The sequence below is a fragment of the Mytilus trossulus genome, chromosome 3, assembly GCF_036588685.1.
Source record: "Mytilus trossulus isolate FHL-02 chromosome 3, PNRI_Mtr1.1.1.hap1, whole genome shotgun sequence".
In the NCBI taxonomy this organism is placed as follows: Eukaryota; Metazoa; Mollusca; class Bivalvia; order Mytilida; family Mytilidae; genus Mytilus; species Mytilus trossulus.
Window position 1 is genome coordinate 53,373,838 of NC_086375.1, and position 24,711 is coordinate 53,398,548.

The 24,711-nt window shown below is 33.3% G+C and overlaps 1 protein-coding gene across 7 annotated transcripts in view; it reads left to right on the forward strand.

The window, feature by feature from the left end:
* The window catches only part of LOC134711830 (FERM, ARHGEF and pleckstrin domain-containing protein 2-like), a 105,044-nt gene extending 80,333 nt beyond the window's left edge, over positions 1-24,711 (forward strand). For all 7 annotated transcript variants that reach the window (XM_063572750.1, XM_063572755.1, XM_063572754.1 and 4 more), the window contains 14 exons: positions 9,028-9,158; positions 10,653-10,740; positions 11,800-11,986; positions 12,895-12,945; positions 14,468-14,526; positions 14,985-15,056; positions 15,425-15,493; positions 16,647-16,736; positions 17,122-17,207; positions 18,210-18,319; positions 18,687-18,835; positions 19,700-19,807; positions 20,337-20,488; positions 20,915-24,711. In XM_063572750.1, the coding sequence (XP_063428820.1) occupies positions 9,028-9,158; positions 10,653-10,740; positions 11,800-11,986; positions 12,895-12,945; positions 14,468-14,526; positions 14,985-15,056; positions 15,425-15,493; positions 16,647-16,736; positions 17,122-17,207; positions 18,210-18,319; positions 18,687-18,835; positions 19,700-19,807; positions 20,337-20,488; positions 20,915-20,999 (1,437 nt within the window). In that variant the 3' untranslated portion in view covers positions 21,000-24,711. The remainder of the gene's footprint in view (positions 1-9,027; positions 9,159-10,652; positions 10,741-11,799; positions 11,987-12,894; positions 12,946-14,467; positions 14,527-14,984; positions 15,057-15,424; positions 15,494-16,646; positions 16,737-17,121; positions 17,208-18,209; positions 18,320-18,686; positions 18,836-19,699; positions 19,808-20,336; positions 20,489-20,914) is intronic.

Genomic DNA, 24,711 nt, shown 5'->3' on the forward strand with positions numbered 1-24,711 from the left:
GAGGTGGAACTGTAGTGTCTAAACATACATGGGGATAACAAACAAACTAACATAAGAGATACATACAGCAAGAGGTGGGAGGTGGAACTGTAGTGTCTAAACATACATGGGGATAACAAACAAACCAATATAAGAGATACATACTGCAAGAGGTGGGAGGTGGAACTGTAGTGTCTAAACATACATGGGGATAACAAACAAACCAATATAAGAGATACATACTGCAAGAGGTGGGAGGTGGAACTGTAGTGTCTAAACAGACATGGGGATAACAAACAAACTAACATAAGAGATACATACAGCAAGAGGTGGGAGGTGGAACTGTAGTGTCTAAACATACATGGGGATAACAAACAAACTAACATAAGAGATACATACAGCAAGAGGTGGGAGGTGGAACTGTAGTGTCTAAACATACATGGGGATAACAAACAAACTAACATAAGAGATACATACAGCAAGAGGTGGGAGGTGGAACTGTAGTGTCTAAACATACATGGGGATAACAAACAAACTAACATAAGAGATACATACAGCAAGAGGTGGTAGGTGGAACTGTAGTGTCTAAACATACATGGGGATAACAAACAAACTAATATAAGAGATACATACAGCAAGAGGTGGGAGGTGGAACTGTAGTGTCTAAACATACATGGGGATAACAAAAAAACTAATATAAGAGATACATACAGCAAGAGGTGGGAGGTGGAACTGTAGTGTCTAAACATACATGGGGATAACAAACAAACTAACATAAGAGATACATACAGCAAGAGGTGGTAGGTGGAACTGTAGTGTCTAAACATACATTGGGATAACAAACAAACTAACATAAGAGATACATACAGCAAGAGGTGGGAGGTGGAACTGTAGTGTCTAAACATACATGGGGATAACAAAAAAACTAATATAAGAGATACATACAGCAAGAGGTGGGAGGTGGAACTGTAGTGTCTAAACATACATGGGGATAACAAACAAACTAACATAAGAGATACATACAGCAAGAGGTGGGAGGTGGAACTGTAGTGTCTAAACATACATGGGGATAACAAACAAACTAACATAAGAGATACATACAGCAAGAGGTGGGAGGTGGAACTGTAGTGTCTAAACATACATGGGGATAACAAACAAACTAATATAAGAGATACATACAGCAAGGGGTGGGAGGTGGAACTGTAGTGTCTAAACATACATGGGGATAACAAACAAACTAACATAAGAGATACATACAGCAAGAGGTGGGAGGTGGAACTGTAGTGTCTAAACATACATGGGGATAACAAACAAACTAACATAAGAGATACATACAGCAAGAGGTGGGAGGTGGAACTGTAGTGTCTAAACATACATGGGGATAACAAAAAAACTAACATAAGAGATACATACAGCAAGAGGTGGGAGGTGGAACTGTAGTGTCTAAACATACATGGGGATAACAAACAAACTAACATAAGAGATACATACAGCAAGAGGTGGGAGGTGGAACTGTAGTGTCTAAACATACATGGGGATAACAAACAAACTAATATAAGAGATACATACAGCAAGAGGTGGGAGGTTGAACTGTAGTGTCTAAACATACATGGGGATAACAAACAAACTAACATAAGAGATACATACAGCAAGAGGTGGGAGGTGGAACTGTAGTGTCTAAACATACATGGGGATAACAAACAAACCAATATAAGAGATACATACTGCAAGAGGTGGGAGGTGGAACTGTAGTGTCTAAACATACATGGGGATAACAAACAAACCAATATAAGAGATACATACTGCAAGAGGTGGGAGGTGGAACTGTAGTGTCTAAACATACATGGGGATAACAAACAAACTAACATAAGAGATACATACAGCAAGAGGTGGGAGGTGGAACTGTAGTGTCTAAACATACATGGGGATAACAAACAAACTAACATAAGAGATACATACAGCAAGAGGTGGGAGGTGGAACTGTAGTGTCTAAACATACATGGGGATAACAAACAAACTAACATAAGAGATACATACAGCAAGAGGTGGGAGGTGGAACTGTAGTGTCTAAACATACATGGGGATAACAAACAAACTAATATAAGAGATACATACAGCAAGGGGTGGGAGGTGGAACTGTAGTGTCTAAACATACATGGGGATAACAAACAAACTAACATAAGAGATACATACAGCAAGAGGTGGGAGGTGGAACTGTAGTGTCTAAACATACATGGGGATAACAAACAAACTAACATAAGAGATACATACAGCAAGAGGTGGGAGGTGGAACTGTAGTGTCTAAACATACATGGGGATAACAAACAAACTAACATAAGAGATACATACAGCAAGAGGTGGGAGGTGGAACTGTAGTGTCTAAACATACATGGGGATAACAAACAAACCAATATAAGAGATACATACTGCAAGAGGTGGGAGGTGGAACTGTAGTGTCTAAACATACATGGGGATAACAAACAAACCAATATAAGAGATACATACTGCAAGAGGTGGGAGGTGGAACTGTAGTGTCTAAACATACATGGGGATAACAAACAAACTAACATAAGAGATACATACAGCAAGAGGTGGGAGGTGGAACTGTAGTGTCTAAACATACATGGGGATAACAAACAAACTAACATAAGAGATACATACAGCAAGAGGTGGGAGGTGGAACTGTAGTGTCTAAACATACATGGGGATAACAAACAAACTAATATAAGAGATACATACAGCAAGAGGTGGGAGGTGGAACTGTAGTGTCTAAACATACATGGGGATAACAAACAAACTAACATAAGAGATACATACAGCAAGAGGTGGGAGGTGGAACTGTAGTGTCTAAACATACATGGGGATAACAAACAAACCAATATAAGAGATACATACTGCAAGAGGTGGGAGGTGGAACTGTAGTGTCTAAACATACATGGGGATAACAAACAAACTAACATAAGAGATACATACAGCAAGAGGTGGGAGGTGGAACTGTAGTGTCTAAACATACATGGGGATAACAAACAAACTAACATAAGAGATACATACAGCAAGAGGTGGGAGGTGGAACTGTAGTGTCTAAACATACATGGGGATAACAAAAAAACTAACATAAGAGATACATACAGCAAGAGGTGGGAGGTGGAACTGTAGTGTCTAAACATACATGGGGATAACAAACAAACTAACATAAGAGATACATACAGCAAGAGGTGGGAGGTGGAACTGTAGTGTCTAAACATACATGGGGATAACAAACAAACTAACATAAGAGATACATACAGCAAGAGGTGGGAGGTGGACCTGTAGTGTCTAAACATACATGGGGATAACAAACAAACTGATATAAGAGATACATACAGCAAGAGGTGGGAGGTGGAACTGTAGTGTCTAAACATACATGGGGATAACAAACAAACTAATATAAGAGATACATACAGCAAGAGGTGGGAGGTGGAACTGTAGTGTCTAAACATGCATGGGGATAACAAACAAACTAACATAAGAGATACATACAGCAAGAGGTGGGAGGTGGAACTGTAGTGTCTAAACATACATGGGGATAACAAACAAACTAACATAAGAGATACATACTGCAAGAGGTGGGAGGTGGAACTGTAGTGTCTAAACATACATGGGGATAACAAACAAACCAATATAAGAGATACATACTGCAAGAGGTGGGAGGTGGATGGAACTGTAGTGTCTAAACATACATGGGGATAACAAACAAACTAACATAAGAGATACATACAGCAAGAGGTGGGAGGTGGAACTGTAGTGTCTAAACATACATGGGGATAACAAACAAACTAATATAAGAGATACATACAGCAAGAGGTGGGAGGTGGAACTGTAGTGTCTAAACATACATGGGGATAACAAACAAACTAATATAAGAGATACATACAGCAAGAGGTGGGAGGTGGAACTGTAGTGTCTAAACATACATGGGGATAACAAACAAACTAACATAAGAGATACATACAGCAAGAGGTGGGAGGTGGAACTGTAGTGTCTAAACATACATGGGGATAACAAACAAACTAACATAAGAGATACATACAGCAAGAGGTGGGAGGTGGAACTGTAGTGTCTAAACATACATGGGGATAACAAACAAACTAATATAAAAGATACATACAGCAAGAGGTGGGAGGTGGAACTGTAGTGTCTAAACATACATGGGGATAACAAACAAACTAACATAAGAGATACATACAGCAAGAGGTGGGAGGTGGAACTGTAGTGTCTAAACATACATGGGGATAACAAACAAACTAACATAAGAGATACATACAGCAAGAGGTGGGAGGTGGAACTGTAGTGTCTAAACATACATGGGGATAACAAACAGACTAACATAAGAGATACATACAGCAAGAGGTGGGAGGTGGAACTGTAGTGTCTAAACATACATGGGGATAACAAACAAACTAATATAAGAGATACATACAGCAAGGGGTGGGAGGTGGAACTGTAGTGTCTAAACATACATGGGGATAACAAACAAACTAACATAAGAGATACATACAGCAAGAGGTGGGAGGTGGAACTGTAGTGTCTAAACATACATGGGGATAACAAACAAACTAACATAAGAGATACATACAGCAAGAGGTGGGAGGTGGAACTGTAGTGTCTAAACATACATGGGGATAACAAACAAACTAACATAAGAGATACATACAGCAAGAGGTGGGAGGTGGAACTGTAGTGTCTAAACATACATGGGGATAACAAACAAACCAATATAAGAGATACATACTGCAAGAGGTGGGAGGTGGAACTGTAGTGTCTAAACATACATGGGGATAACAAACAAACCAATATAAGAGATACATACTGCAAGAGGTGGGAGGTGGAACTGTAGTGTCTAAACATACATGGGGATAACAAACAAACTAACATAAGAGATACATACAGCAAGAGGTGGGAGGTGGAACTGTAGTGTCTAAACATACATGGGGATAACAAACAAACTAACATAAGAGATACATACAGCAAGAGGTGGGAGGTGGAACTGTAGTGTCTAAACATACATGGGGATAACAAACAAACTAATATAAGAGATACATACAGCAAGAGGTGGGAGGTGGAACTGTAGTGTCTAAACATACATGGGGATAACAAACAAACTAACATAAGAGATACATACAGCAAGAGGTGGGAGGTGGAACTGTAGTGTCTAAACATACATGGGGATAACAAACAAACCAATATAAGAGATACATACTGCAAGAGGTGGGAGGTGGAACTGTAGTGTCTAAACATACATGGGGATAACAAACAAACTAACATAAGAGATACATACAGCAAGAGGTGGGAGGTGGAACTGTAGTGTCTAAACATACATGGGGATAACAAACAAACTAACATAAGAGATACATACAGCAAGAGGTGGGAGGTGGAACTGTAGTGTCTAAACATACATGGGGATAACAAAAAAACTAACATAAGAGATACATACAGCAAGAGGTGGGAGGTGGAACTGTAGTGTCTAAACATACATGGGGATAACAAACAAACTAACATAAGAGATACATACAGCAAGAGGTGGGAGGTGGAACTGTAGTGTCTAAACATACATGGGGATAACAAACAAACTAACATAAGAGATACATACAGCAAGAGGTGGGAGGTGGACCTGTAGTGTCTAAACATACATGGGGATAACAAACAAACTGATATAAGAGATACATACAGCAAGAGGTGGGAGGTGGAACTGTAGTGTCTAAACATACATGGGGATAACAAACAAACTAATATAAGAGATACATACAGCAAGAGGTGGGAGGTGGAACTGTAGTGTCTAAACATGCATGGGGATAACAAACAAACTAACATAAGAGATACATACAGCAAGAGGTGGGAGGTGGAACTGTAGTGTCTAAACATACATGGGGATAACAAACAAACTAACATAAGAGATACATACTGCAAGAGGTGGGAGGTGGAACTGTAGTGTCTAAACATACATGGGGATAACAAACAAACCAATATAAGAGATACATACTGCAAGAGGTGGGAGGTGGATGGAACTGTAGTGTCTAAACATACATGGGGATAACAAACAAACTAACATAAGAGATACATACAGCAAGAGGTGGGAGGTGGAACTGTAGTGTCTAAACATACATGGGGATAACAAACAAACTAATATAAGAGATACATACAGCAAGAGGTGGGAGGTGGAACTGTAGTGTCTAAACATACATGGGGATAACAAACAAACTAATATAAGAGATACATACAGCAAGAGGTGGGAGGTGGAACTGTAGTGTCTAAACATACATGGGGATAACAAACAAACTAACATAAGAGATACATACAGCAAGAGGTGGGAGGTGGAACTGTAGTGTCTAAACATACATGGGGATAACAAACAAACTAACATAAGAGATACATACAGCAAGAGGTGGGAGGTGGAACTGTAGTGTCTAAACATACATGGGGATAACAAACAAACTAATATAAAAGATACATACAGCAAGAGGTGGGAGGTGGAACTGTAGTGTCTAAACATACATGGGGATAACAAACAAACTAACATAAGAGATACATACAGCAAGAGGTGGGAGGTGGAACTGTAGTGTCTAAACATACATGGGGATAACAAACAAACTAACATAAGAGATACATACAGCAAGAGGTGGGAGGTGGAACTGTAGTGTCTAAACATACATGGGGATAACAAACAGACTAACATAAGAGAAACATACAGCAAGAGGTGGGAGGTGGAACTGTAGTGTCTAAACATACATGGGGATAACAAACAAACTAATATAAGAGATACATACTGCAAGAGGTGGGAGGTGGAACTGTAGTGTCTAAACATACATGGGGATAACAAACAAACTAACATAAGAGATACATACAGCAAGAGGTGGGAGGTGGAACTGTAGTGTCTAAACATACATGGGGATAACAAACAAACTAACATAAGAGATACATACAGCAAGAGGTGGGAGGTGGAACTGTAGTGTCTAAACATACATTGGGATAACAAACAAACTAATATAAGAGATACATACTGCAAGAGGTGGGAGGTGGAACTGTAGTGTCTAAACATACATGGGGATAACAAACAAACTAACATAAGAGATACATACAGCAAGAGGTGGGAGGTGGAACTGTAGTGTCTAAACATACATGGGGATAACAAACAAACTAATATAAGAGATACATACAGCAAGAGGTGGGAGGTGGAACTGAAGTGTCTAAACATACATGGGGATAACAAACAAACTAATATAAGAGATACATACAGCAAGAGGTGGGAGGTGGAACTGTAGTGTCTAAACATACATGGGGATAACAAACAAACTAATATAAGAGATACATACTGCAAGAGGTGGGAGGTGGAACTGTAGTGTCTAAACATACATGGGGATGACAAACAAACTAATATAAAAGATACATACAGCAAGAGGTGGGAGGTGGAACTGTAGTGTCTAAACATACATGGGGATAACAAACAAACTAATATAAGAGATACATACTGCAAGAGGTGGGAGGTGGAACTGTAGTGTCTAAACATACGTGGGGATAACAAACAAACCAATATAAGAGATACATACTGCAAGAGGTGGGAGGTGGAACTGTAGTGTCTAAACATACATGGGGATAACAAACAAACTAATATAAGAGATACATACTGCAAGAGGTGGGAGGTGGAACTGTAGTGTCTAAACATTCATGGGGATAACAAACAAACTAATTTAATTTTTAAATTGTTATTTGGATGGAGAGTTGTCTCATTGGCACTCACACCACATCTTCCTATATCTAATATAAGAGATACATACAGCAAGAGGTGGGAGGTGGAACTGAAGTGTCTAAACATACATGGGGATAACAAACAAACTAATATAAAAGATACATACAGCAAGAGGTGGGAGGTGGAACTGTAGTGTCTAAACATGCATGGGAATAACAAACAAACTAATATAAGAGATACATACAGCAAGAGGTGGGAGGTGGAACTGTAGTACTGTAAATTCAGAAATTATTGTGAGGTTTTTATACGACCGCAAATTCTAATTTCACAATATTGTGAAATAGCAATATTTGTTTTTAATTGGAGTTATCTTTCTTTGTCCAGAATCAACTCAAATCTTTGTTATATACAATGTATATTCACTTTTTACTACCAACTGATAAATTAAAAATAATCTTTACCATTCAGTGATAACAAGCAGTTTTTTTACATCTTAATATTTTATGATGTATTTAAATGAGTAGTTATTGTTGCAAACTCCATGAGAAATTTAATTGAGATTAATTTGGAATAAGGGAAAGGGGGATGTGATTAAAAAAATTGGGTTCAATTTTCTCATTTGAAATGAAATTTCATAAATAAAATGAAAATTTCTTCAAACATTTTTTAGAGAGGATTAATATTCAACAGCATAGTGAATTGCTCTAAGAGAAAACAAAAATTTTAAGTTCATTAGAACACATTCATTCTGTGTCAGAAACCTATGCTGTGTCAACTATTTAATCACAATCCAAATTTAGAGTTGAATCCAGCTTGAATGTTGTGTCCATACTTGCCCCAACCGTTCAGGGTTCAACCTCTGCGGTCGTATAAAGCTACGCCCTGCGGAGCATCTGGTTATTATTGCGTTTATAGAGTTGTAAACGCAATAACTTAAACTGGCATTTTGAAATATTTTATATGAATTAAACAAGATTTTTCTCAAAATCGTAAAAATTAAAATTGCATTTAAGTCTAAACTGACAAAATTGCAATAATAAATGCACACAATAATTTCTGAATTTACAGTATTTAGATTTAAAAACTTTGTTACAATTGGTTTATTAGCGTTTGTTGGATTTTCAAGGAGTTATGTGGGTACAGATGAACCACAAAGATTAAATGTCCAACAAATAACAGAATTTCTTAGGCTTATATGGATACCTTGTCAAAACCACAAAATTATATATCAACGAACATGTAAGATTTTCTTAATCCACTATAATTGGTTCCCAATAAAATGAATGAAACCATAGTATATATATATCTAATTTGTATTTCAACAGTGGTTCAGAAATGCTGCCTCCAATGAAGAAACAATACCAGATTGCTTAATTACACTGTTTTCATCACTGGTTCCTATCTATGAATTCCATTGTGATTTTCTCAAGGAGTTAGACCAGAGATTGTCAATGTGGTCAGTATAGTTTTAATATAGGTTATTTTGCATTTTTTGGGTTAAAATTAAGAATAACTTATTTGGTTTAATCAATGAATAAATACTTGGCCTGGTATGAATTAGAGGATATGTTGGGTATATACCAATGAGGCAACAACCAAACAATAAAAGTGACACATCATAAGGTCATTTCTCCTCTAAGTTTTTAGTAGTAAGAGTAAAGACTGGGCAGAATGATGTGTCTTGATCAGGTGACATGTCTATAAAGACTAGGCAGAATGATGTGTCTTGATCGGGTGACATGTCTATAAAGACTGGGCAGAATGATGTGTCTTGATCGGGTGACATGTCTATAAAGACTGGGCAGAATGATGTGTCTTGATCGGGTGACATGTCTATAAAGACTGGGCAGAATGATGTGTCTTGATCAGGTGACATGTCTATAAAGACTGGGCAGAATGATGTGTCTTGATCAGGTGACATGTCTATAAAGACTGGGCAGAATGATGTGTCTTGATCAGGTGACATGTCTATAAAGACTGGGCAGAATGATATGTCTTGATCAGGTGACATGTCTATAAAGACTGGGCAGAATGATGTGTCTTGATCAGGTGACATGTCTATAAAGACTGGGCAGAATGATGTGTCTTGATCAGGTGACATGTCTATAAAGACTGGGCAGAATGATGTGTCTTGATGGGGTGGCATGTCTATAAAGACTGGGCAGAATGATGTGTCTTGATCAGGTGACATGTCTATAAAGACTGGGCAGAATTATGTGTCTTGATGGGGTGACATGTCTATAAAGACTGGGCAGAATGATGTGTCTTGATCAGGTGACATGTCTATAAAGACTGGGCAGAATTATGTGTCTTGATCAGGTGACATGTCTATAAAGACTGGGCAGAATGATGTGTCTTGATCGGGTGACATGTCTATAAAGACTTGGCAGAATGATGTGTCTTGATCGGGTGACATGTCTATAAAGACTGGGCAGAATGATGTGTCTTGATCGGGTGACATGTCTATAAAGACTGGGCAGAATTATGTGTCTTAATTGGGTGACATGTCTATAAAGACTGGGCAGAATGATGTGTCTTGATCAGGTGACATGTCTATAAAGACTTGGCAGAATGATGTGTCTTGATCGGGTGACATGTTTAGAAGCTGACTGTTTTGGGCTGAGTTAGCTGTTAAAAATCCCACTTGTTTTTTCAGCAGGATAATGTAGGGTATTTTTATACATAAACAAGTCATCATCTTGAACATGTAGGAAATCCCTCAATCATCCAAGAACTGATAATACATTTTACAAAAATAAGTGCACAACGAAGTCTTAGATATATAAGAAGATGTGGTATGAGTGCCAATGAGACTACTCTCCATTCAAGTCACTATTTGTAAAAGAAAAATGTATTCAAATTATTTTGAATAAAATACAGCTTAATTGCTTAATTGTTAAATCATAAATTACAAGAAGGAATGAATCTTTAAAATGTTGTTATTTTATAGGGAAGGAAAGACAAATGCTCATATGAATGGCGACTATCAAAGAATAGGAGACATAATGAGTGACAGCTTTAATACTAATGTACTAAATGTAAGTATAAAAACAATACTGAAAACAAACCTGTATAGGTCAAGGGTTTATATTGAGACATATAACTATTAACCCTAGTTCACAGCTTCATATTAAACAATTTACTTTGAGTTTCGCAAAAATAAAAAGTTGCATTTTAGATTTTGGTATCATATTTTTTATGCAACATTTCCTGAATTTAGCAATAAATAATCTTACATTTGTCATACATTGAATAACTCAATAATACTGGTAAATGAATGCAAAATTCCTTAATTATACCCCAGCTGTAAAAAGGGGGGGTATACTGTTTTACCTCTGTTTGTCCTTCCGTCAGTCCGTCAGTATTTTACCTCTGCTGTCTGTCCGTCAGTCAGTCCGTCTGTCCCATGAATATTTTTCGTTGCATTTTTCTCAGGAACTACAATACAAGGATTTCTGAAATTTGGTTTCAGAGTTTATCTAAGTCAGCTATACCGTGTGATGTTTTCAGATTGATCACTTGACAACTTCCTGTTTACCCAACACTTGTATGATTTTACACATGATAGCCAAGTTGAAAATTTTCGTCACATTTTTCTCAGGAACTACAGTACAAAGATTTCTGAAATTTGGTTTCAGGATTTAATAAGTCAGCTATACCGTGTGATGCGTTTTCAGATTCATCACTCGACAACTTCCTGTTTACCGAACACTTGCATATTTTTACACTATTAATATTATCTACTTGGGGCAGAAGTATCATCAGTGAGCAATAGCTCGCAGTTTCACTTGTTTCAGTATGTATTTGAATAATAGATCTGGGATGTTGAGAACTGATAAAATTGATCCTACATTGTTAATAATACTACACATTGTCAGTGTTGCTCATGTAAAGTATGATAAAGAAGAACTATTCTGGTACTCTTTCAGTTGTTTCACATTGTTTTGGTCACATTGAGATTGGTTATGTAATTATATGTTGATTTTGATGTGTTAAGGATTATTGTATATCACCACCATTGTTTATAACTTGTTTGCAGAAGTAAATGTATTAGAACAAGTAAAATGATAATGGCAGCTATCTTCTTTTCCTTGTAGATGTATAAACATTACATTGATCATGTGGAAGATTTACTAACACAAGTGCAGGAAAATATGAAGAGGAACAAAAAGTTTGATCAAATGTACAAAGAATTTGAATCTCAAAAAGTGTGTTATCTGCCCTTGAATACATTCTTTTTAAAACCTGGCCAAAGATTATTGCATTACAGACTTATTTTAGAACGTAAGTAACAGATTCAGGCTGATAAAACAAATCTGGAATTGAAATTACATTATAAACTCAAAAGATGATTTTAGATAACCTATTTGTATAGATAAAACAGTGATATAATCCAGGTTGCACAATTTTCCTTCTTTCTATAACTTGATGTAATTGATGATTGAAGTATTATAAAAAATAATTGGTAATGACTTGTATTTTCTTTTAATAACTGAAATAAATAATATTCAGAGCTCTGGCCTTCAGATGTACCAAGATTGTTTTAATAATTCAAATACATATAAGTCATGAATATTATCTCTAAAAGGATCTCTGTGTCCAAGTGATTTAAGTAGTCCAAATAATGTATCACTAGGTTTTCAACACGGATGCTGAACAAATCCCTCAATTAGCAGTGTGTTCAACTTCAATATCAATTAACTAGAACTGTCATTTTTCATACCCGGTTAGTGTTTTTTCCAAGCTCTCAGGCTTCCTCCAGCTATAACATCAGACCTCAAATCAATGAAAACTATCTTCAACACCATTTTCAAACACAATTACAGCTTAGTGTTAACAAACATTAAAGAATAAAGAATCCTACCTAACTGACATGACCAGGTTGAAATCTATATAGTATTAAAACAACTTATTGAGAATTTTCTGAAATCTTCTAAAAAGTAATCACATATTCTTCTTTGAAGAGTAATCCATTGTAATCAGTCTTAGTGTAGACTACTGACATAGTAGGTTTATAAAAGTTGAAGTCAAACAAACAAAGATGTGACTGCTCACTATTTTTTTTTTAATAGTTAAACCTGGCAAATTATAACACTCACTTAAAATTATATCATAAATCTATAAAAAAAAAATGAACAGGAGAACTATTTATTGTATGAATTTTTTATATTATTTGTTTAATTCTGTTTCAGGAATAACAAAGCACTATTCCATGGATCATCAGGATTATGCTGACTGTGATGGTATGTTATCAGAACATATATATTTACAGGGATTGTTTTCAATGTTCATGCACACATTTTTGTAGGATTTTATTAAAGATGAAGATAACTAAGTACATAAAATTTCTAATAACGCGTTTTTAAAAATAGGCAACATTTTAAATGCGGTGACCCTGCAGATATGGTGGACTTCCTGAAGAAAATGAAGAAGGTCCAAAGTAGAAAAATTAGGAAAATAGATTAATAGATTAAAAAAATCATATGTGTTACCATTATAGATGTATTACTTGATTGACATGATGAAAGAGTACTGGAACTATGAAATAACATAGAAAATGCACTATATGGGGGAAAAATGTTGGATGAAGGTCACTGAGGCTGCAACCAATTGAATGACACAAAAACATAAATGAATTCTAAAATAAATTTTTCCTGATATGTGTTCAGAAGAACTACTGGATAATATAAGTTATCTACGTTCTTATCCGTAGATATGGATATTTGAACACCCTGAAGTACCCCAGTACACCATGAGGCGTAGCCGAAGGGTGTACAGGGTACTGAAGGGTGTTAAAATATCCATATCTACGGATATGAAGGTAGATAACGAATTTATCCCCGGTCTTAGTCCGAATCGGGCGAGTTTTATGGAAATTCGGGTACAAAGTGTGACGTGAAAACAACGGTTTTTTCATTATCTAAAACAGTTTTATTGAAATTAGGAAATTTTACATATTTTTTACGGGATGTAGGGTACTACCTTTGGTAGAACCCTACAGGTAGTAAAATATAAGACGTTTTTAATACGGAGACAGAGAAACTGGATTGAGTCAAATTTGGCGCTTAATGTTGTGAGAGTTACGTCATAGATGGTTTGACGTCAATGTGGGTCATTTGCATAGCTAGGTCAGTAGTCCAATTCCTTGAAAATGTGGCAGTCAAGTGATGCATTTAATGAAATGAGTGTAAATGATCGGCATAATAGGACAAAATCGTTAATGAATTAAATATGTAATTACAAACATCATGGATAATCTATAGAATTCAATATTTCACAAGGAGCAATCATGGAACTAAGGAAAACTTGCGTGAATTTCCCCGGGATAATGGTTAGCAACGTCCGGGATATGGGTTAGCAACACCCAGGGGCTATGGGTTTTGTAACGACGTGCGTTAACCAATCAAAATCCTAGATATATACTAAGCCGGGGATAATGTAAATTAAATACTTGAATAATTTCACACAGATGAAAAAAATCTTTGATAGGTTGCAAGTTTTTAGTTTTGCAAAACCATAAGCTCTGTAATTTTTGCAATAATAAAAACATTGCAAGAACTTTTGAATTAATAGCAAAGTAACCATAAAGGACACTGCTTAGTTTGTTGCATCATATCAACAGGACAGAAATATTTTACAAGCTTGCACAATTAATTTTTTCTTTTTTGCAACAGAAATATAGAAAGAGAGCCATGTTAGTTTTGAATGAATGTTCAATATAAATGATAAATGCATATTGACAAAATATATGTTTTTCAATTACAGCTTGTCTGAAGAATTTCACTGATGCAGTTTCTGAATGTAAAGACAGAATGAAACTGGAAGTAAGTCTCTAAAGTAAATAAGATATTTAAAATGTATTTAACAGACCACTGTAGCACTTGACCTTGGCAAATAAAGATTTTTAAGTTTTGATAATTTATAATTTATCTAATTCACCTAGCTAAAAGAATTTGGTTTGGGATATTGAAATGGCAATAGTGGCAGCCACATATCTATAAAGTTTCTTTGGGTTTATGTTAAATACAAAATTAAAAGTTCCAGAATTGAAAAAAAACCAAAGTATTTCAATAAAAGGCATTAGTGCATTGGTCCAGAGTTGGGAATGTTTCAGTTTGATGGATCATATCCAGAATTGAAATTGCATATAGAATAACCACAAGTTTCAGGTTAAGCTTGATCTCGTGGCATAAAACAAATAATGAATTATTTAAAAAGCAATGTAAAGGAAGCACATAATTTTTTTGGTAAAAAGTTGACATTTGTGAAATTTCCTTTTTAGGAGAATCTTCAGAAGTTAATAGAACTGCAGAGAGATATGATAGGAATAGATACCTTGGTTGATCCTGATAGAGTAAGTTTCAAACTCTGTTGGGCCATATAGTTATAATAACAATGATTTAAGTGGTAATTATAAGGTTACTGTTACATTTAAGCTTTTCATGAGGTTTCCATTTGATCCTATTGCTTGTTTTTCACATTTTTCAGTCACATAACTTATAGGGGTATTAGCTGTCAAACTCATATTCATAGAATGAACTCTAAATCTTGAACATGTATTTGAATTACATATTTTAATGAAACAAAGAAAGAGCATGGCATCATCCTAATTTGTCAGCATTTTGTTTGTATATATAGAGGCCATCAAAATAACATGAAAATACATATGAATATAAATAGACAGATTTTTCCTTAGTTGTATCTCTTCGTTTGTCTTTACAGAATTTTATTCGAGAAGGATGTTTACAGAAATTTTCAAGGAAGGGATATCAACAAAGAATGTTTTTCTTGGTAAGAAATTTTCAAATGGTGTGAGATTGTTTGCAGTATTTTTATTAAAAAGCCTGTTTTTCCATCATCAAGTAGAAGTTGAAAATGCTTGTAAATGATTTTAGAACATATCACAAGTGTTTGAATAAGTACTTATCAGTTAGTGTAAAACACAACTTTCCCAATTGTTTTTGGGATATGATTGCTTTCAAGTAATCTGTAGACTTATACCATTGACTCAGGGTCTTGCCCTCATGTCAACCGTTTTATTCTAAACATTAAGGAAAATCTCAGATTCTTATGATTGTCCTGCTTTAAAAGGTAAAAACAAACGAAGTGATTGAACTTAAACAACTTTCCTATAATGTTCTTCTCATAATCTTCATGTTTGATATTTCCCTTGACTTATATGCATGTTTTTAACAACACAGAAAATCAGAATTAAGCAGTATTTATATTTAGTGTTTTAATAAATTTAGAAACACGTCAGAGGGAATCTCTCAGGAATTCCCCAGTTTTGATAAAATGTGAGAGTTATCTGAATTCTGATAAATCTATTACTGTCACTGTTATGAAACTGATATTTGATATTGTACTTTCATGAGGAAATGGAGAACCATCTAGGTCATTTAATTAACATTTAATATACGTTCTTGCCAAGGTCTAGTTTTGTTTAGGTAATCATGTGCATGCGTATTCAATATTGTTTTCTTGACTTCAAGGTATATCAGATTGAATGGTTGCTCTGGATTCCCCTCTCCATTGATTAATTTGAAACTCATGGGATCCTTTCTATGTCTGTCTGCTATTGAAGGTTATTGTTGCATAATTTTAAATTACATGCATCATTTAAATTGAAATAAAGGTAGTCCACATCATAAAGGTGTAACTACAACACCCCTTCAGCCGAAATGAAGTTTTCCAAATTATCTTTTCGAGTTGTCTCCCTCTGGAAGTAACTTCCGTCAAAATAAAAACACGATTCGAGAAAAATCAACTCGTTAGAGGTTGATAAACGCTGTATTATATTAATAACGATGGCAATTTAATAAAACAAAATAAGTACATTGTTCATACACTTGTATCCGAGATAGGCTGATTTTAAAGCTGAGTAACTGAGGTAACAGAATGTATGTTTTTGTCGTCTTTGTAATGATTCATTTTGTCATTTCAGTTTTCAGATATATTGTTATATTCTAGTCGTACTGCATCATCCTTACTACAGTTCAAAGTTCATGGACAACTTCCTCTTAGAGGAATGATTGTAAGTACAGATATATCTAACATTGAAAATTTGTAACACATGATAAGGCCATGGCCATCATTGTGCACATAATTTTTAAACATTTAATGACTACTGTTAGAACTCAAGAAATGTCTCTTTATGACAAAAAGAACTATTTTAGACAATTTGAAGAAAAAATATATTAGTTACTTTTTCTTTTCTTTTTTTGAAAAATGTCAGAGGACATTGCCAAAAAAATGAAATTGATTATGAAATAAAGATTTTTTTTCATTACTTTTCATGATATAATGACAGTATAAATCAAACAAGATATTTAGCATTGTATAGCTGTCTATGTAAATATATGTTTTTCAAGTTGAACAGTTACAAAGAAAGATGAGTAAAGTTTTAATTCATTTTCCAGGTTGAAGAATCTGACCATGCCAAAATGGCTGTAGCAAATAGTTTTGCCATTTATGGTGGAAATAAATGTATACTTGTAGCTGCCAGGTAAGTGGATTTTTTTCAGCTTTTTATGTAAGGGGAGATAATTCAGATAAAGTAACTTTTATAATAGAATGTGTTGTGAATACACCTATTTTATTATGTAGCAAGAAAAGAGTCCAGTAACTTCATTTTATTTTTACATGAAAGCATATTATTAGAGCTTTCTTCACATATTTTATCTTAAAGTTCTATGGTGTAGATTTCTTTTTATCGCACTAAATTTGCGGGTATCAACTTTTGTAAATGTTTTATTATGTTTTTTGTCGAGCCTTCGACTTTAGTCGAAAAAGCGAGACTTAGTGATCCTACATTCTGTCGTCGGCGGCGGCGGCGTCCACAAATATTCACTCTGTGGTTAAAGTTTTTGAAATTTTAATAACTTTCTTAAACTATACTGGATTTCTACTAAACTTGGACAGAAGCTTGTTTATGATCATAAGATAGTATCCAGAAGGAAATTTTGAAAAAATGATATTCCATTTTTTCTGTATTTTACTTATAAATGAACTTAGTTTTTTCTGCGGGGCAACATAACATTCACTCTGTGGTTAAAGTTTTTACAATTTTAATAACTTTCTTTAACTATCATGGGTTTGTACCAAACTTGGACAGAAGCTTGTTTATGATCATAAGATAGTATCCAGAAATAAATTTTGTAAAAAAATAAATCCATTTTTTCCGTATTTGACTTATAAATGGACTTAGCTTTTATAAGATTCATTAACTATCCTAGATTTTTACCAAACTTGGACAGAAGCTTCTTACAATCATAAGATAGTATCAAGAGGAATATTTTGATTGATTTTTTTCCTCATTTTTGTTGAGCCTGCAGAACCCTTACAATTTTTTTCCTAGAGTTTGCACTAAAGGTATTTCTAGAGTCTGCAATAAAGGTATTTCTTGAGTCTGCACTAAAGGTATTTCTAGAGTCTGCACTAAAGGTATTTAAATGCATCTTATATGGAGGAGAGATTCATACTAAATATTTTTATTTTCTGTTTTCAGTTCACAAGAGGAGAAAGATAAATGGATAGAAGACTTGAATGAAGCCATAATATCTTCTGGAAATAGAAACGATAGTAAACTTAAATATGCTAGTCTTAAATCATCTACAAGTAAGAAAATAAACATAGAATATAAACATAGAATATGTACTATTAATGTCAACCTACATTTGTTCCTCTGCAAACTCTGTTGTAAACAATCCTATGATATATTATGTTATTGTAATATTCCAATTCCTAGAAATTTGTATTTTACTGTTAGAATGATAGACTTTCAACAAAGTCCATCATACTTAAAATCATCTTTCTGAGACATTTTTGCATGTCCACACTTTTAAAGGTATGAATTTCTAAATGTTTTGAATTATTTACTATTACTTATGAAGATGTGATATTTACATGCACTTGAATTTGAGTAAGTAAGTCAATTTTCTGTCTAGATCAGCGTAACCAAAAGCTTGTAATGTTTTCTTTGCAGGTTCCTCAGAAAATGTAGATGGTGAGACTCCAGAAATAAATGGTCATGTACCAGAGAAACAAATACATCATAGATCCAATACTACTATGCATGTGTGTTGGCACAGAAATACCAGTGTTAGTCTCAGAGACCATGAAAAATCAGTCAGGGTAAGTTTTAGTGGTAATTAAAAAAGTTGGAGCTTGAATTTTATGCATTAATGATTTCATAACCCTCCTTTTAGTATTTACCTCCAGACCAATTACATTACTTTTTCTGCATCAGAATATTGTAATTGGTTTTGGCTCAATGTTAGATGTTGGTTCTGTATGAAATTTTTAACAGCAGCTTATAAAAATGGAATGAGTTCTAAGTGATTTTAGAAAGTTGACATCAATAGTTTTAAATGTATTCCTCTTAATCAAGTAAAAAAGTAAAATCTTATATAATTCAACAATGGTGTAGTTCATATAACCGCATCCTTATTTTGTGGATCAGAAAACAAGGTTACCTTTTCATGGTCAAGATCAATTTATGTAAGAAAAGATTGTATGATGTACATGTCTGTCTGGCAGAACTCATCTGACCATGAACTCATATGCATGGTTAATTGGTCATTTTTAGGTCTCTAGATACTATAGTTTTCTTCTTTAGGTCTATTTCTCAGAAACTATAAGCAATAGATTAATTATATTTGGTGATAAAAATGATTGTATGGTGTAAATGTCTGTCTGACCTTAACCTCATGTACAGGGAATAAACTATTACAATGATGAGACAAAGTTCAATACATTTGTATTTAAAAACCTTGGCAAGCCTTGCATTTGAAAATTGAAAATGTAATTGTCTGGAATGGACAAAAACGGTATCACACTTGATGCAGTGGTATAATCTGTATTTTCTCAGAAATCTTTGAATATATCTTTGATACTTTACTACTATTGCCCTACAATATCACTGTTTTACAAAATTCCTATACTTGAATTTCCCCACATACAAATTTTTACATGTAATTGTTCTGTTTTATATTGTAGAACCAGATGAGTGGTTACTTATTAAGGAAGTTTAAGAACAGTAATGGATGGCAGAAACTGTGGGTTGTCTTCACTAACTTCTGTTTATTTTTCTACAAAACATATCAGGTAGGTATAGAAGGATGCATGTCACAACAATTTAAATTGAAGAAATCCTTTAAATGGTACTATTTTTTTCACAATGAATGTATTTTCAATAACTGGAAAGATAGCTTGAAGAGAAAGCAAATGAAAGAGGATTATGAAAAATATGCAAATAAAAGTAATAAATACAATTTCAAAAGCATCTTATCCAAAAACAAAAGCAAGGAAAATCAATGAAAAAGGCATTTTATGGACATGATATTTCCTGTTTTAAATTGAAAATATTTATGTGGTACTGTTTCATTCTATAATTATAGATATTGAAAAAGATGACAATTTTGAAGCAGACAAGCATTTGAACAAACTAATGTATAGATGATTTCTAGAATGCATAAACATTCGTGTAAATTTCCTATGTCACAATCCTGATGTCATTATGTTATAGTAAAAATTGAAACCATTGTAACCTATTCATAAAAAACAACTAGAGATTGGTGTATTATAGTTCTTTCAATGATGGGTAGATCATTTTAACATCTTTAACCTTTTTCAGGATGATTTCCCCTTGGCAAGCCTGCCATTACTAGGTTATGCAGTTAATACACCCGATGATGAAGATGGCATTCACAAAGATCATGTATTCAAATTACAATTCAAAAATCATGTCTATTTCTTCAGGGCAGAGAGTGAATACACATTTGAAAGGTAAGAACATAGGAGAAATGGGATGAAGAGTTTTAGATAATTCAATGAATGTTTTGACTGGTTTAATGATTGTCCAGTATGAAATACATCAATAATGAAATAAAATCTGATAAATAGTTTCTTGAAAGTAGGTCAACTAAATACGAAAGACATACATTTAAGCTGCTGCTAAAAAAAAGGGTATATTATGTTGATTAGGGGTGATAATTTTGCTTTGTTACTGGAACCTTTAATAGTAATGGAGAGCATGGTTATTTCATGGGGCATCAGATTTACATCATTTCAGCATCTATTATTCATTCTTTATAGATTCCAAATTAGCATTGGTCTGAATGCCCAAAAAAATCTGTGTTTTTGTCATGAATACCAAAATAATGTCCAGACTGCATTTGTAAGCTATAATGAAACAATTTGTTTTTTCTTCAGATGGATGGAAGTGATCAATAGTGCCACTAACAGTGCTAGAAGAATAAGACTTTTTAGTAGACTTGACAGTCAGCATGCTTCGTAGGGATTGCTCAATATGTACGACAAGGTTGTATTATGTTGTTGAAGAACTGGTCAAGTTTACATAATGGACAACTAGGCTACAGTTAGTGATCTTAAGACTTATATTGATGGCAGATGTGATGTATTTTGGATAGTTGAACAACTTTTTAATATTTTTTTATTTGAAGACATATGGAAATATTGATATCAAGTGTGGTACTTAAGAGTTTTAAATAGTAACATTTTTTTTAATACTTTCAATCTTTTCAGCACTCTGTATAAGTGAGAGTTAGATGAAATTGATGTTTGAAACATCAAATACTCTTTAAGATATGGTTAATGTTGTTTCAGCTGAAAATTAAGTAGTGAAACCTCCTTTTTTAAAACAACTCTGTATATTGTTTAATTCCTAATATTGAAATAAGAATTTGAACTATTTCAAATTCTTACAAACCATACTTTTAAAATACTTTATAGTCATTTATAATCTGCCTTTCTATTCCCAACTTTTAAAATGTGAATAAAGCATATTTTTAATCTTCATATGCTTGAAATTATGAAATGACTAAACTTCAGTCTGTGCCAAACTGTTTTAGGGTTTGTCTGACAGAAAGAGAAAATTTAACTTTTCTACTATATGTTCAACTAAAAAATCTTAGTAAAAAATATCTGTTTAACAAATAATTTGTACAGAAATAACTTTCCTTACATTGCATAGAAACTGTTGGAAGCACTGGAAATTGCTAACCTTATACATTATGTAACTAGAGTGTTACATTTACAAACAGTACATTTTATTTAGGCCTGACCACAGTATGAGATAGCCATTAACACATAAGCCAGTAATTCACATAGAAGTGCCTTAGATTGACTAGTATTATAAATCCATTTTTAATTGATTTTTTAAAATTTTATTCATCAAGCATTTATAGCTTTTGCAGTTTTTGCAGCTTAGTTTTTTTGCTATCTTCATTTTTCGAATTTCATATTTTTCGTGAAGATCATTTGACTGCTGCTGCTATGAAAATTATTTCATTCATGAAATCGTAACTCAGTGTTTTTCAGGGAGGAAATATTGAAGTTCCTAGTCATCAGTAAGAAAGTTTTGCTGAAATTTTGCTTGCATGCATAATATTGTAAAACTCATAAATTTATTGAGCACTGTTTACTGTTATAAAGAATTTTGAGATTGTTTTAGTGTCGTGGTTGCGTTAAATCATTTAATATTTTAAAATGAAAGAACATAATTTGCTTTCATGAAAACTGAAGCTCTAGTATATTGTTCACTACTTTCTCACAGATGTGATATTTTAATAGATTTCAAAACATCAATTAAAATTTCAGTTTACCTTTTTGAAAAATATTAAATTTGACAGATTTAACAGTTAATCGTTGATAACATTTGTTTTGAATGGTTAATAAACATTGTTCTATAGATACACCTTTATTTCAGTTTTGTTTGTTGTGAAACTGAAATTGAATTTTACAAACACAATATTATACTAGTACTCCAAGATGTTATTTATTTAATTTAGTTATGGTTCAACTGAAGCAAATTTTGATAGTTATTTAGCAAAAACCTCATTTAAAAATATTGTGAAAAGTTACATATAAACCTACATTGTTATAACATAATTGGTGTAACAGTAAGTGGGTTTATTGTATTTTGTTGATGTATCTTGTGTTCAGATGCGACATACACATATTAAATACAAATAAAACATAAATCCATGAATTGCAATATTGTTTTCATACAAAAATATGAGATAACACTGAATCATGTGTTACTATGTTACAATCCTTGTTGTGATTGTATTTTAAAATATCATTTTCTATTCAATTTCCAATGCTTAAACATTTTTTTGTGTGTAGTGTGAATGCTTATCTGTGTACTGGCAAGACTTGTCCTATTTTTATACAATTTCATCTGTTACTTTCTTTCTTGAAGACTTAATTACATGTGCTTCGTTTCTTTAAATATTTTTTTCTTACATTTATTACGAAAACTAAGAGAATTTTTTGATTTTTTTTTTAGAATTATTACCTTCCTAGTACAGTACTTCTGTAAAAGACAATAGTACCAAAAAAAACTACATTTAATACACAGCTGGTTTAGTGCACAATGTCTTATCCATTCATTCTATGTACAGTGTAAAGAATATATCTTCATATACAGACATAGATTTTATATTGTTATAATTTACACAAGTATAATATTTATTAAGGAAATAATGTAAAACACAGCTTTATCCTATTGGAGAATTTTTTATTTTTTATGTAGAAATTGTATATTAGAAATATGGTTGCATGGCAACATCATATTTATTTGTCTATCTTTCTCTTTTATGTTTTAGGGATTTTAATGTTTTTTGTTGATAAAGAGTTAAGGCTTGTTTTATAGTTTTAGGGCATTCATATTTATTTTAAATAAAAACATATCTTAAATATCAAACATCGTTCTTAAATGTTTCATCAAAAGGATTCTGCAGTTTAACACAAGAAATAAGTGTAAATTTGTTAGATCTGTGAAGAATAGCATGTTGTTAAGTGATTGAAGTTTTCATTGCTTTCATACCAACACTAAAAAAAGAGATGATTATTATAAACGTTGTAAAAATACTGTTACCAATACACAGTCAGATAATACATCACTGACAGGAGTTGTTGCCCCTGGTGAAGGGTCAATGTCATTTAGTGATTAATTTCACAGAGAATCCATCAATCTTTACAAGATGTAAAACAATTCATGCAAAGTATTTTGCTTGTTTATAAGGTCAATGACTATTTTACCTTAAACAATTGATGTACACATATAAATAAGTAATGTTCTGCATTTAAACATTAAAATATCAGTTTTTTTGTACCACAAGTTTTTTTTTAATTATTGTGAATATTTTTAAAATAATACATGATTTTTATGCTATTCCTGAATTTTGTACGTCTAGAATAGAATTTAACATATCAATATTATTCAAGTCGGCAGATTAATAACAAGGAAATTTGTATTACCTCAGTGTATATACGGTATACATATTAGAAGGGCACTTTTTATATGACTTTTGTTCAGTTTATGCTCTTATTTACCAAGTACCAAGATCTTTTATTTGAAGGAGTAATACTTAACAATATTTTTTTTTTATTTCACAATGACTGGAATTTTTATCAGGTAGAATTTTTTAAATCTGTAAAACATTTTGTAGAAAACAAAGCTTTGTGCAAAAAATTTGTTTAAAAAAATTTGTGGCAATTAGCTTTCATCAGATCTGTTTCTAAGCTGAGTTAGAATTCAGTCATTGGATAAACATTATTATATGAATTGATTTTGTCCTAAGTAGTTTCAAGATTGCTATAAATTCTTGAATATATTTTGTCAACTCATTTACACATAAATGTTTACATGGATATCTTTTGGTTGTATGTAAAGCATTCATAAGAAATTTGGTAGGATATCTTCTGGTTGTATGTAAAGTAATTGTAAGAAATTCAGTAGGATAGTGTTGGCTGTCTTAATGGTAAACATCAGACAGTTATTCAGATATCTTCTATCTATATGTAAAAAAAAAAATTCTGTGGTAACTCCCAATTTGTTCATGGTCACTAAAATCTCTTATAAATATAAAAAGTATATGTCTGTATCTATAATAGGAGATTTATTTTGATTTGGTGCTTACTAATGTATATAGGAGTCATAGCATTGTACATTTATCATGAGAAATAAAACATCATCAGATCTG